General features: G+C 50.4%; 1 protein-coding gene across 1 annotated transcript in view; it reads right to left on the bottom strand.

Moving 5' to 3' along the window:
* Positions 1-3,064: 3,064 nt before the first annotated feature.
* ndst3 (N-deacetylase/N-sulfotransferase (heparan glucosaminyl) 3) overlaps positions 3,065-13,003 on the bottom strand; it is a 98,651-nt gene continuing 88,712 nt past the window's right edge. Inside the window, exons 13-15 of the mRNA XM_064337511.1 lie at positions 12,375-12,484; positions 10,439-10,541; positions 3,065-5,343 (exon numbers count right to left, since the gene is read on the bottom strand). Of these exons, the coding sequence (XP_064193581.1) occupies positions 5,224-5,343; positions 10,439-10,541; positions 12,375-12,484 (333 nt within the window). The 3' untranslated portion in view covers positions 3,065-5,223. The remainder of the gene's footprint in view (positions 5,344-10,438; positions 10,542-12,374; positions 12,485-13,003) is intronic.

Raw genomic sequence — 13,003 nt, 5'->3', positions numbered from 1 at the left:
ACTTTTTGTTCTCCTAACTCAGGCAGTCTGGAGGGTGCTATGAAGTGGGTGGATTTTTTTGAGAAGCTGGCAGCGCCCTGCCTGCTCCCAGCTGTCATTGACAGGAAACAGTCAGCCGCAAACGTAATTTTAATTATTTATCTACCCTCTGCTAAACCGGGATATCTCAGAGATTAAATAAAATCCTCTTCTACCAGAGATCCAAGAGGGGAGTCCAAGAGAGTGTTTGGAGAGTCTCTTATAGCCGTTTTGAGTTACCAAATTAATGAATTCATTGATGTATTTATTGCTTGGTACAGTGTTTCCCTATCCTTAAGTTAAATAAGTGATAAATTACAATTGTAATCGTCTCAAAATAGCCAGACCGTCTATGAAAATAAGCGCTCACGGGACGAGTTCCAGGCACAGCACGTCCCCGGTCGCTTCTGTTTTGCAGAGTGTCCGTCCGTCCGGTGTGACGTTTTCCCGCTGTGCACACGCGACAGCGCGATATCCGCGACCCGCGGACCATGGAGCGAAGCCTGGCTGCACAAGACATTCGCGTCGAACGGCCGCCAGGCTCAGTCTCTGCGGTCTGCATCCTCATTACCCTACCATCACAGACGGCTCACCACGGAAGGAAGAAAAGAAGGGAGGAAGGAAGGAAATAAATAAATAAATCATTCCTTTCTCCAATTAACCTTTGCTGAATCTCTTGCTGGTTGCCAACAGTAGTCTAATGACTACGCTAATTTGAAATAGTCAAATTAGCGCTATGCTTTGTTGTCAGCAATCATCTCTCTCTCACTCACTCACTCTCTCACACACACACACACATACACACACTCGAGCTGAAACCGGTCACCAACAAGCGGATTCTCCTGCAACATTTCTTGATAAGGCTCTGATCTGTTTCACGTTGATGTCCAATGCAATTACAACAGACTGAATCATTGAATCACATTCCCTTATGTTCACCCCTGAATTAAATAAACATTTAAAAAGTCAAGTTTCTCAATACGTCCAATTTTCTTAAGTGGTCTGAACACTAGGTGGCACTCTAACATCACAGCTTCTCAAGGAAACGGCCCTTAATCTACGCAATACTGTAATTCTTCTGTCCCTGCATCCGGCGCGCATTTCATTAAATTTTGTTCCTATGCAACCATATATGTATTCAGAGAAAACAAGCAGATAGCCTTATTAAGCCCTGCTTTTCTGAATCCACCTGACAGGTGTGGGCACACAAACACTCCACCTGGCTTCTGCCTGGTATTCACTAAGAGGCAAGTCATTTCCCCAGCTCTCCTGGAAGTTATGAAGTTCTGTGTGTTAGCATAAGGCATGAATAAGCTCTTAGGATTTTTCAGAAAAATGTAATTTAACTTTAACAACACAGAAGCAGAAGTCTGTATTTAAAGCTGGTTGGATGTTATTCAGACTGTTAATGGGAGCGCTTGTGCATACGGCTATAATTTCAGAGGAATAAGGTCCATCTGTTGGGAACATTTTTTAATGATCACATAACACCAAAAATCGAGAAAAAAATATATATATGTGGAAGTATGAGTCATGTTTTTAGCACTCGTTTCAGTCAGAGTCGGTGCACATGGAAAAGACACAATACCTGGAAGGAAGAACCTAATGCGTGTGCGCACACTGTACCCACAGGTGGTCAGAGGCAATCTCACAGGTTTTTGAATAAACCGGCTATAAGCCAGCCGTACACACTTCCATCTGGTCCCGCCATCTTTCACACACAGAATCTTTGTCAGAACGACTGCGAGGATTTAGCCGGCTGACGCAGACACGGCTCGCTCGCACGTGGCCAATCTCGTTGCTTAATAACGCGAGATCCGTTAAAGCCTAATGCTTAAAACTCCGAGCATTTCCCACTTGTTTCGAATGCACCCAGGGACATGAATATCCGAGTTAATTATGCCAACCGCACATCCGATTGAGCAATGTTTCGGCTGAACAAACCTTTGCTTTTTAACGACAAAACCTAAAGTTCACTGGACTGAAAAACGTGAATCATATTGAATGCCGGTCAATACTGTGCAAAAGAAAGTCATTGCTAACATGTTATATACCTTTTCATTTCTTTTAAATATTACCACTGCACTTATGCCTCCCATACATTACACATGTATCAGAGAATTAAAGATGGATTCCCTCTCACAGTTAAGGGTTCTTTTATAAAAAATTATATATATAAAAAAAACACACACAGACAAACACACACACGCAAGTTTAGTTTTTTCCCCCACACATGGCACGGCAGTTAACCACCGCAGACACAAAAACATCTCCAAGGCTCACTCCGATTTCTTAATTCTCCCCTCTTCACGGCTGGTTTAACACCCTAAATGTATGAATTTGTTTGCGTCTGTTATTGCGCTTCTCCCAGCTATTGTTGTTCTGATTCAGTGATTGCGCGGTGCCCTGGCAGAAGCGGCAGTGACAGCAGCAGTGACAGCGGATGGAGAGTGAGACACTGCGCAGTGACAGCGGATGGAGAGTGAGACACTGCGCAGTGACAGCGGATGGAGAGTGAGACACTGCGCAGTGACAGCGGATGGAGAGTGAGACACTGCGCAGTGACAGCGGATGGAGAGTGAGACACTGCGCAGTGACAGCGGATGGAGAGTGAGACACTGCGCAGTGACGGCGGATGGAGAGTGAGACACTGCGCAGTGACAGCGGATGGAGAGTGAGACACTGCGCTGAATGCATGAGTCTGTGGAGACTGCAGGGCCTGGGACAAGCCTTTGGTGTGGCTCCCTTTGTTCAACTGCATAAAGGCATCACACACACACACACACACACACACACACACACACTGCATGTGCGCGCACATACACACACAGTGCGTGCGTGCGTGCACACAAATGCACACACGTGTGTGGGGACACGCACACACATATACAGCGTGCGCATGCACACACATGCACAGCACATGTACACACACACACTGGACACACGTTCACACACACACACACAACACACACACACACTGCACACAAGCTGGCACACATATGTATGTCAAAGTAATTCCCTAGGAAGAGAACAATTTACTAAACTGTTAACCAGTTAATTTTTTTATTTGAATATATATGTATATATATATACACACTCTTTCGAAGCAATTACACACCGTATTGAGGCATTTATTAACAAAAAAAAAACAAAAAAATAAAAATACAAGTAATCCAACCAGCAAATACGCTGCGACCCAGAAAGCAACGCTAAGGTCAAACTGGCGACTAAAACCCGACACAAACTGCATCAATTCTTAGAATTAATCTCATGTAACAAAAGCATCTCCTATTAGTCCTGCCGATGGGGCGAAATGATAGCTTAAAAAAAGAATTAAAAAAAAAACTAAACTAAATTATGAAATATGACTGAAATATGATACATTAGAATCCCAGGGGCATTGGTCTGATCGCGCAGTCCTTGCTGTCCTCAGTTCGGCGATGTGAGTAAGCGTGACGTTTGAAACCGTGACTCTGCTGTAAATTTCACATACCCGCGGTGAGCATGGCATGGCACACCATATCCAGGGTGTAGAATGTCAAGGTTATCAGAAGGTCCCTTCAGAGGGGAGATCATTATCTTTTCCCATTAAAGTGAATTCACCACGGGGCCTACTGAATGACCACTGTTCGATTTCACCAAGCGATACACCCACACGCCAGCGAAGAACTGAACAAAAAAATAAATACCCTTCTCAAAAGAACATGTACATGTTTGTTTTAGGACACTCAGATTTTCCCTGAGTTCACCAGTGCGATTCGCTTATTGTGTGATCACAAAGTTCGCCAACGAGCATATGATTTTCAGGTGCCTTTATAATCACAATTTTCAGGAGCGCACTTTTGCGACCAAGACCAAAATTCAATCTAACCACAACGCGCTCTGTGCTTAGCTGTGGGAGGAAACAAAAAAAAGCCTGAAAGTGGTACAGATTTCATGAATTTCATCACTCCAACCGAGCCACCAGCGTCGAAGTCCCGGTGCAGTCAGTACGGAAACGATGATCCTTACTGAACAAAGTGCGTCGCCGACAGACGCAGTGCGGTCCTGCGCGCCGTACAAGTTTCCGGAAAACAGTTTGTTCTGAGGCGCCGAAAAGACTCCCGGCCTCAGGCACGGGTGCGTGAGCAGAGCCCCGAATCTCCAGAGTCCGCGAGGGGGGTGACGTCACCTTCCAGAACGCTCTGGCCGCCCCCCGCCCGCATCCGAGCGGCCTTCCGCTTCGTGCTCTGACTGCGACGCGCGTCCGCGCTCCGCGGCTATATTGGGAAACGCGGCGGTGGGGGGGAAGGAAAGGATCGGCATGGAAACGACGAGGCGTGCTCCTCCTCTGCTCGTCTTCTGGGGACCGCGGGTGAAGGCGAGAGACGCCGCTCGACGTTCGCAGCTAGCAGTCGACCGACGCCGCTCCGTCTGAACGAGCAGCCGCCGCGTGAAAAACGGCGAGGCTGCCACTACTCTGCTTCAGACGAGCGAAACTCCGCTCAGATCCTCCCCGTGTTTACCTTCAGCGAGCCGCTCTCAGTTAACAAGCTCTCGCGTATCTCTCTCCCCCCTCTGTTACTCTCTCTGAATGTACAAGACAGAAAAAAGATTTTAAAAAAAGAAGAAGGAAAAAAAGTGTGGGAGGCATTGAACGGAACTTTAGTGCAAATCTTTCACCACGGACGCCAGGGCAGCTCACCAGCACCGCGCCGGCGCCATAAATAAAAAAATAAAATAAAAAACAAAAACAAACAGTCACCGCAGTCTCAAGTGCAGGCCTGCCGCACACGCAGGCTTGGATCAGTCTGACAGCCACACGCGTGTGCGCGCGTTCCGTACGTGTGTGTGTTCCGTCTTTATCCCCCCCCCTCCCCCGCCCTCTCCCTCTCCCCCGCCCCTCCAAAGGCAGCGCACCTTATCTTCCCTCCACAGGTTTTCAGACACTCCTGACCCCACATGCCAGCACATGGAAACACTGAAAGAGGCGACTCCCGTTCCTGAAGAGGTGCTCGAAAAAAATCCGTGTCCTGTCGTTTTTTTATTTATTATTCCTCCTCCTCATTTTTTTTTTTCTTCTTTTCAAATTTGTATTTTTATATGATTTTTTTGGCAGGATTGTAGTCAGAAGTCCTCCTTCCCTCTCGCTCTCTCTCTCTCTCGCTCTCTCTCTCTCTCTCTCTCTCTCTCTCTCTCTCCGCCCCCTCCCTCCCTCCCGCTGTGCTATCTGACTTTCTGCAGCTCCTCTCGGACCCAGGAGGGCAGCGGCTGGCCCAGTCTGTGCAGCAGCTTGGACAGCTCCACGTTGTGGTCCCTGTAGTACCGCGACAGGAAGGCCCTGGACTGTGGGGGGGGGGAGGAGGGGGGGGGGGGCAGAGAAAACAAGAAAACAAGAGCGTCTCACCACTTAAGCTTTCACTCGACGGAACGTTCCGTCAGCGCACGTCCTCGACCGCGCCCCCCGCCTAAACGAGGGCGTGGCAGCAGCACGGCTCGCAGTTCCCTAATATAACGTTTCGGTTTGGAGAATTCAGCGAGTTAGCAAAATCCCCGGGGGAGAAAAAAAAACAGGCTTGTGCGGATGAAAAGAACAGCGTTTGTGAACATTCACCCCGAAAGCCAAAGTTAAGTTTACATTTTGATTGAATCCAGGTCAAAGGAACCTGGCTCAGCAGCAGCCTATATGCCTGCATGGCCTCCATTTTGTTCCATGTTCAGTTACACGGCTGAAGGTCTTCCTGCTGAGTGCAGGGCTTACGGGAACCTTGAACTTCCTGGTTACAAACACAGTTCCCCCCATTACTATTAGCTATAAAAGTTCACGGAGCACACTACTATTACTACTATTAATGCTACTACTACTACCACTACTATTAATACTACTACAACTATTAATGCTACAACTACTACTAATACTACTACTATTAATGCTACAACAAATATTGCTGCTACCACTACTATGACCTTCGTGTGCAGCTGGTGCAGCCGAACTGCAGGTACGTGACTGACCAGAGGGGGTCGCTAGTGCCCGATGAGACACGGACGCCGCCCGCCACCCTTCCTGCTCTTATCAGACCGCATCATCGCCAGCTGCTGGTCCGCCAAGCGTCCTGCAAATACGGCACTACGGTGCTCTGCCTGGGGGGGGGGGGTGGTCAGTCACCGACTACTCTAATAAATCCTCTAACGGCCGATCTTCCTCATCACCGCGCCCCCTCGGTGGTTCGCTAGCCCGACCGCCGTAGCGCCAATTTGCGAGCTGCCGCTGGCGGGCGGGGGCTGGCAGGCGTGCCGTGGGCGGGGGGGGGGGCACGCGGTGGAGCAGCCCGGCGGTGGCTCTGCGTGAGACCGAGCGTTGCGGGGGGGGGGGGGGGGGGGTGTGAGGGGGGGGGGGTTGGACCAGGGTTCAGCTCTGACGCTGATGGGCGTCTCGGTCGGCTTATCTGACCGCAGGTCGTCCGTCTCCCCTCTCACACGGGCCGCGGGCGTACGGGGCAGAAAGCTGCGGTCCCACCGCTCGTTTCTCTCTGATCCTGCCGGGTGTTCTGCCGCACCGCGAGGCGGGCCCGTCGGCACCGGAGCGCCGATTTAAACAGGGGAGGGGCTGCCTCTGTCCGGCGGCGGCCCGGCAGCGGCTCGCCAGCGGCCCTGCAGGCATTATGAATCCTCATAATCAGGCTGTGACTTCCTCGCGGCGTTTGATCTCCTGCCAGATCCAGGAAATTCCCCTGGAGGAAATGGGGGGGGGGGGGGTCGCCATGGAGACGCCCCGATGCCGCATTTCCCACGCGGTCAGAAGTCAATCAGAACTTTATTTTCAGACGACAGGTTTATTTCGCTAAATGCGAATCCTTTCCTCTCTGTCCATTTTCACTGCCTTTTGAGACAGTTCAGTAAAATATGAATAATCAAATCAATGTGCGGTGACCCGGTAACGAGCGCGCACTCCCACAAACACGAGGCAGCTCCGACGGGAATCTCGCACGCTGAAACAAAACGTCTAAAGAAGCTCATTTTCAGTAAAAAGCGCACGTGTGAGTGTGTGAAAATGAACTGACAGGAAAACGTTTCGGTCGAACATAGGTGCACAAGACGATTCACTGCCCCATATGAAGCTGGTTTTTTTTATTTTTTATGAAGGATCGTTGTGGCCAACCAAGCACTATCCCCGGGAGTTGTCCCCTGGTGTGGAGTCAACCCGGGCGCTCTTAAAGTGAATTGTGTGAGGGGGGGGAGGGAGGACGATGGCCGTTGTTATGAGTGATGGCGAGCAGGACGAGCGCAAGCACAGAAGCGTCCCTGATAAAGAACGAGGGCTTGTAAAATGACACCCCCATGGCAACGATATCGAATCTCCTTGTTCAGCAAGGTCTCCGTCGCCGCAAGGAGGAAAAACCTGAGAGGGCAAAATCCGGAAACCGCAACACAAGCACCGAAGCGATGAGGCACAAAACAGGATACGCGAGTTCCACTCAGCACGAGGACCAATGATACGGCTTTTACGTTTCTCCTCAACGATCAATATAGCAATCAGCAGGTCTAAGCTCGGCTTAATGCACTTAGCAACAGAAACTAGCACGCAGCGCAGTGCTGTGCATAAAGAAAACTGCACATTAAGGTGTAAGATCACAAATATACAGTATGCTTAGAATGTCAACAAAATATTCTAATGCTGATGCAACAATCGCTGCTGGTGACTGAAAGCAACAGAGTTCTAGAACACTGACTTCAAAATAAAAAAAGGGTTAAATGCAAAATTTCAAATGAGATATTTAGGTATTTAACTGGGCAATTAAAGAAAGGAAGATAAAGAAAGACAGGGTGCAAGGTTTTCTTCTTTGTTTTGTTCACTCCTTCATGGTTTCAGGCTCTGGCCAAACCTTCTGGCATCTGTTATTCTCAGTGAGAGAGAGGTTCGGTGACAATAAAAACGATAAAATTAAGTTTCATTTTTTTGATCAGCAACCACCAGAATATAATACAATCAATCTTGTTTTTTAATTTTATTTTACCCTAGCATCCCTATTGTTGTAATGAACACAAAGAGAATGAAACGTGTTTCAGAGTATAAATAATCCCATTCTAGAAGAATACAGTCTTAATTATTCTAGCGAAACACCTTGGCTCAAAATACACCTATTTAAAGACACCTATTTTAAAGACTTTGCGCATGAAATCGAAAGGCTTTTTCACCAAGAAAGATTAACCACCGCATGCAGTAATGTAGGGCTGCCACTCCACAGATGTTTCCTGCATCCAGGGAAAAAATAAATGAATTCAATTGGGCCGAGAAAGGAATAAGCCAATTAGCGCTAAAACGTTTTTTCCGCCATTCGAACCGAGGCCCTGTGGAGTACTGATCCGCTGCCCGCCAGGAGCCTCCCGGGAGCTTTTTTTCCCCAAAATGTCCGACTTCTCCTTTCGCCGAGCGGCGGCCGATTTAGCCGCACGGCGCCGTATTTCTTCGCCGATTTCAGCGGGCCAATCAAAACGCGCCGTCCGCAGCCACGGCGCCCGCGCGAAACATCTGCGATTACCCGGCGTAAAAAAAAAAATAAATAAAAAACACAATCGCTGGAAAGCCGTCCCGGCGGCGTCCGTAACCTTGACTACAGCCAAAGTTATGACTCGGTGCCGAGACGGGGAGGACCGACATGAATGACAACGATGAGCAAGATGCACAAGATGGCCGCCGGCGAAGAAGGCGCAGGGAGATAAATAGTGTTCTAGAACACTGGCTTAAAATATGGGGGGGGGGAGAAAAACCTGCTCTTCAAAGGGTTAATCTGAAGGAAGGTGGAGGGCAGACGTGTGGGCGTGTGCACGTGTGTACATGTTTGCGTGCGTGTGGCTGCATTAAAAAGGTAACAAAATCTATATTTGTATGTCACATTCGACACAAACTCATACTCTGTGACCCATTTACATACCGGCAGGGAGGTACGGTACAGTCACTAGACAGAAAGAGTGCAACAGCATTGTCTCGCTCCGGATTCAAACCCGTGACCCCAACGCACCTCGCCGTCTGCCACAACCTGCTGTAAAACAGCAATCCCTAATTACAGCAGATTAGCTCTCTGTCATTAGCGGCTGGGTCAGTCGTGCTCACGGGTGCACCACTGCTCGTCCCGTTAGACACTTCCACAGCTTTACTGTGTCTGCGGGACAAATGGAAAAGAGACGCTTCACAGGCTGTGGCTCTGTACCCAAAAAAAACACACGCCACCTGCTGGCTGGGGCCAGATACTGTCTAGGTGAGTAGAGCTCACTTTGGCCCGCCCGTTCCTACGGCATTGGTTCAGGGAGGTATGAGGGGAGTGGTGATTTGGTTGGGTGTTCCTGGGGGGGGTATGAAGGGAGTGGTGATTCGGTTGGGATTTCCGGGGAGAGGGGGTGGGGTGGGTATGAAAGGAGTGTGATTCGGTTGGGTGTTCCGGGGGCGTGGGGTATGAAGAGAGTGGTGTTTGGTTGGGTGTTCGGGGGGGTTTGAAGGGAGTGGTGATTCGGGTGGAAGTTCCAGGGGTGGTGGGGTTTGAAGGAGTGGTGGTTGGTTGGGTGTTCCGGGGTGGTGGGGTTTGAAGGGAGTGGTGGTTCGGGTGGAAGTCCGGGGGTGGTGGGGTTTGAAGGGAGTGGTGTTCGGGTGGAAGTTCCGGGGTGGTGGGGTTTGAAGGGAGTGGTGGTTCGGGTGGAAGTTCGGGGTGGTGGGTTTGAAGGGAGTGGTGGTTCGGGTGGAAGTTCCGGGGGTGGTGAGGTATGAAGGGAGTGGTGGTTCGGGTGGAAGTTTGGGAGGTGGTGGGGTTTGAAGGGAGTGGTGATTCGGGTGGAAGTTCCGGGGTGGTGGGGTTTGAAGGGAGTGGTGATTCGGGTGGAAGTTCTGGGGTGGGGTGGGGTATGAAGGGAGTGGTGGTTCGGGTGGAAGTTCTGGGGTGGTGGGGTATGAAGGGAGTGGTGATTCGGTGGGTGTTCCGGGGGTGGTGGGGTATGAAGGGAGTGGTGATTCGGTTGGTGTTCCTGGGGGTGGGGGGTATGAAGGGAGTGGTGGTTCGGGTGGAAGTTCCGGGGGTCGTGGGGTATGAAGGGAGTGGTGATTCGGGTGGAAGTCCCGGGGTGGTGGGGTTTGAAGGGAGTGGTGATTCGGGTGGAAGTCCCGGGGTGGTGGGGTTTGAAGGGAGTGGTGATTCGGGTGGAAGTTCCGGGGGTGGTGGGGTTTGAAGGGAGTGGTGATTCGGGTGGAAGTTCCGGGGGTGGTGGGGTATGAAGGGTGTGGTGATTCGGGTGGAAGTCCCGGGGGTGGTGGGGTTTGAAGGGAGTGGTGATTCGGGTGGAAGTCCCGGGGGTGGTGGGGTATGAAGGGAGTGGTGATTCGGGTGGAAGTTCCGGGGGGTGGTGGGGTTTGAAGGGAGTGGTGATTTGGTTGGGACTGGGCGGAGCCTGTTACCTCAGCGTCCATGGCCGGGTACTTCCTGCCTTTGCTCTTCCCCAGGCATTTGGTCCGCCCCCCTTCCAGCAGCTGGCACCAGAACCCCTTCTGCGGGTCGAACCTGGAAGAGACGGCGAGAGCGCGGTCCGGGGTCAGAGCTGATGGGACAGGGCGGGTGGGGGGGCAGTTAAAACATTCGCTGAACGGGACGTCCCACAGAAAGCTCCCACTGACTGACCCTCAATCCGCCAACGTATTAACACCTCAGTTCAGTTACGTTAGTATAGTGCTTTGTACAGAAGAAAAACTGGGTAACAAAACAGGCCTGAACCCCCAAAAAGTGAGCAACTGAGGTTAAAAGAAAAGAAAAGAAAAGAATGGGAAAAACAGTGAACTATCAATGGGCGGTCCAGGGCAGTCCATCAAGCTTGAATGGGGGTTGATTCCAATTCAGCTGCATCAATTCAGAAGATCAACCTAAATTTAATTAACGAATGGAATACTACCCATAAAACACTATTTTTATTTTTTTTTAGTTCACAAACCATTTATTTTACATCAGGTCCTTTGCCCTCTTAGGTTCCTTATATTACCACTTGAAATGTGTGTCATGTGTGTTGGACTTAATGGACCCCCCCCCCCCCCCTCCCCCCGCCCCTCAAGGGCTTCTAGATTTCTAGATGTGTTTTTTTTTCAATAGCTCCTATGTCTGAAAAATATATAAGCCCTTAAAAATATAAAGACAGGCTCCTATATTACCTCCTGATATGAAATATAAAGGGCTCAGCAAAAGGAGGAAAACATCCCTCACACAAATTTAATATAATATATATAATTAGAATATATATGTGCACACTTTAAACAAACACATTCAACAAATATATTTGACAACATTGCATTCTCCTATAAAAACAAATGCACTGCAATGTCAGAAGGCAGTGATAATTTGTATATTAGCCCAGTGTTATATTAGCCCCACACTGCACTGTGATGCGTTGTGATAGCCTGATAATGTATTTTGCCTCGGGCTGGTTCTGTAAAGGATGAGGCTCCTGAAATCACTGTGGATAATCAACAGAGGAAGAGTATCCTCCAGACCAGGAGGAAGGCTGCTCGATACAGGACCAAGGTGACCTTGACCGGATGCCATTTGGGGAGGGGGGGGTAGGACGGGGGAGGGGGGTGAGCGGCGATGGCCCCTCCCCCCCGAGTCGCCCCGGTGATTGATGGACCTGTCGGCCGGGGCGGAACGCGGATCGGGTCCGCCCTCATCGCCGTGGCGACCGCCGAGGAGGCCCCCCCCCTGCATTAAGATGAGCTGATATCTGATATTTATATCTGCGCTCACGAAAACCCAGGCCCCTCGCCCCTAACCCTGCCCCTCTGCAGCACTGCCACGACCAGGCTGCGTACCCCACCCGCCACCGACACGAAAGGCCAGAGTTTACAAACAAACAAACAAACAAATAAATAAATAAATAAAAATACATCAACCGCTGATTATCGCTCGGAATTAAAGGCAACCCGAATCCATTACACAGGATCCCCCATCTATCATTTCAGGTCCGCCTGTAACAACATGTCAATCAAAAGTCCCGCCCACTGACGTTCGTTATTCAGTCCGTTGCGTAACTCAGACGCGTTTGCATCCCATTCAACACTCGCTTATTCATCTCTGTGGCTTCCGCCCCTGGAGCGGCTGAAACAGGCGCGTAAATAAAACCCCCGTCGTCAGGTGACCGTCCTCACTTCCTGTAACGCCAGACGCAAGTATCACACCGGGGGGTGTGGGGGCTGGGGGAGGGCAAAGGGGGTCTCGTTTTCAATAAATTGGTCTCTAATTAAACAGTGAGGAGAAGCTCGGGGACGGCGTAACGAGCCTCTTTAATTAGCGGGGGAGGTTGCGTACGGGGGCGGGTGACGGCCGACCCCCGTCGCCGCGGCGATAACTCACGTTAAGGCCTGAGAGTAGTTGTAGTACGGAGAGACGCCCAGAAACTTCTGCACCTCGTCCATGACGGCCGCGGGGTCAGACCTCAGCTGCTGCCCGTCGATGATCAGGAGCTGCGGGGGGGGGAGCGCAGGTTAGGCAGCTGCACCACGAGGCTATCTGCTTCAGTCCCGGGTGGGGCACCACAAGGTAATACGCTTCAGTCCCTGGCTGGGCCCCACAACGTAATATGCTTCAGTCCCTGGTTGGGTCCCAAAAGGTAATACGCTTCAGTCCCAGGTGGGGAACCACAAGGTTATATGCTTCAGTCACAGGTGGGGCCCCACAAGGTTATATGCTTCAGTCCCAGGTGGTGAACCACAAGGTTACATGCTTCAGTCCCAGGTGGGGCCCCACAAGGTTATATGCTTCAGTCCCTGGTTGGGCCCCACAAGGTAATACGCTTCAGTCCCAGGTGGGGAACCACAAGGTTACATGCTTCAGTCACAGGTGGGGAACCACAAGGTTATACGCTTCAGTCCCAGGTGGGGCAGCACAAGGTTATTTGCTTCAGTCACAGGTGGGACCCTACAAGGTTGTGTTATATTCATATGCATATAAATACACACACACACACACTCTGCTGTGCGCAG

This window comes from Anguilla rostrata, chromosome 5, assembly GCF_018555375.3.
Source record: "Anguilla rostrata isolate EN2019 chromosome 5, ASM1855537v3, whole genome shotgun sequence".
Lineage (NCBI taxonomy): Eukaryota > Metazoa > Chordata > Actinopteri > Anguilliformes > Anguillidae > Anguilla > Anguilla rostrata.
The sequence above is the reverse complement of the archived record's forward strand: the minus strand, read 5'-3'. Positions and strand labels throughout refer to the sequence as shown.